This window comes from Frankliniella occidentalis, unplaced genomic scaffold, assembly GCF_000697945.3.
Source record: "Frankliniella occidentalis isolate FOCC.00 unplaced genomic scaffold, Focc_3.1 Scaffold5863, whole genome shotgun sequence".
NCBI lineage: Eukaryota > Metazoa > Arthropoda > Insecta > Thysanoptera > Thripidae > Frankliniella > Frankliniella occidentalis.
The window spans coordinates 1-1,312 of NW_026272898.1; the positions used below are offsets into that span (position 1 = coordinate 1).

The following is a 1,312-nucleotide window of genomic DNA, read 5'->3' on the forward strand; positions in this document are numbered from 1 at the left end:
TGCTTAACTTTTATTTATTTTGCCTTGATATTTTTTCTTATTTTTTTCCTGAATTGTTTTTTTGGGGGGTGCACTACATTGGTTAGGACCCCTCGGGCTCGGGCGGCACGGACGTTGGGCAAGGGTATACTGACCATCATGCCGTCGATGAGGAGGGCGTGCTCCGCGCACACCATGCGCAGCGTGTCCTCGAACAGCTCGGGCCGCTCGTCCAGCACCACGGCGCCGGCCGCGTGCCAGCGCGCCAGGCTGCGCAGCACCAGACGCAGGTGATCCTCGTCGAGGCCCTGGTCTCGGGGCGCCATGCGGAAGCCCTGTGGGTTTGGAGTCAAGTACAGGTGGTTCAGTAACAACTTGTGGCAAAAGAAATAGCGAACAACAGTTGAAAACTTTACTTTTTGACCATGTTAGATCTGTGAATTGTAAAGCTAGCCTTTAAAATTTGCGTCTCTCGCACTCGGCATCCTTGTACCTCCACGGAGACGTCCTCGAAGATGAGCAGTGGGTCGGGGTCGACCGCTCGGTGCAGCATCCTGGGCGCCAGCGGCGGGCTGCCCTTGCCGATGGCGTCCAGCAGCCCCTGCATGCGCGGCAGGATGTCGGCGTACACGTGGCCCTCCTGGTTGAAGGCCTTCTCGATGGGGAAGAAGTCCTCCACGCGGGCCGTCGGCAGTTGCTGCGGCACGGAGGAAGCCGTCGGTACGGTCGCCCACTCGGAGGACGCCACACGTCCGCGTCCGGCCTGCTCACCTTGACGATGAGGCGCTTGTCCTCGCCGCCGTCGGTCGTCACCCTGACGCGGACCATGGCGCTGGCGAAGTTGTCCCCCGAACCGAGGGCGTTGGCGTCGACCTGGCGCACCGGGGCGCCCACCACCGCCGACATGAAGTCGGGGCTCAGCCAGGACAGGGCCTTCTCGGTGGCGGCGGCGGGCGTCTGCGGCGGCATCGTGTGCGGGGGGGCTCCTGGGCCGTTGTGACGAAAAGACACGCGGGCATGGAACCTAGTCTGAGCTGCACCGAGACGGGCTGGCAGACAGACAGACAGACAGATAGACAGTCAAAAGGCAAAGAGGCTGGGTCGGTCGGGAGATGGCGTGCGGGACGGGGCGGGATGAGCGTGTGTCCGCGGCCGCGACCTTGAGATAATGAGTTAGAACTCGGCCTGACCCGCGGGGCACGGGAGCCTCGCTGGGTGCGCGACCCAGCGGCCAGTGCGGCGGCGTCCTGGCCTGTGAGGCGCCCAGGACTGTCTGTTCTGCTTACCTGGCCTGGCCTGCAGCGTATCGGCCTATGCGGCGTCCTGGCCTGTG

The 1,312-nt window shown here is 63.3% G+C and overlaps 1 protein-coding gene across 1 annotated transcript; it reads right to left on the reverse strand.

Moving 5' to 3' along the window:
- Nucleotides 1-6: 6 nt before the first annotated feature.
- LOC113206732 (uncharacterized) lies at nt 7-1,023 on the reverse strand. Its single transcript, XM_052277132.1, has 3 exons — nt 751-1,023; nt 473-676; nt 7-314 (listed from the first exon to the last, which is right to left on the reverse strand). The coding sequence occupies exons 1-3, from the start codon at nt 946-948 to the stop codon at nt 15-17; spliced, it is 702 nt and encodes a 233-aa protein (XP_052133092.1). The 5' UTR covers nt 949-1,023; the 3' UTR covers nt 7-14.
- Between the last annotated feature and the right edge of the window lie 289 nt (nt 1,024-1,312).

Bases quoted from the DNA above. Each gene is read 5' to 3' on its own strand.
- LOC113206732 (XM_052277132.1), bottom strand. From the start codon at position 948: ATGCCGCCGCAGACGCCCGCCGCCGCCACCGAGAAGGCCCTGTCCTGG. The intron at 677-750 runs GTGAGCAGGCCG...TCCGTGCCGCAG, and splicing joins ACAAGCGCCTCATCGTCAAG to CAACTGCCGACGGCCCGCGT. The intron at 315-472 runs GTACAAGGATGC...CCAAACCCACAG, and splicing joins TCGAGGACGTCTCCGTGGAG to GGCTTCCGCATGGCGCCCCG.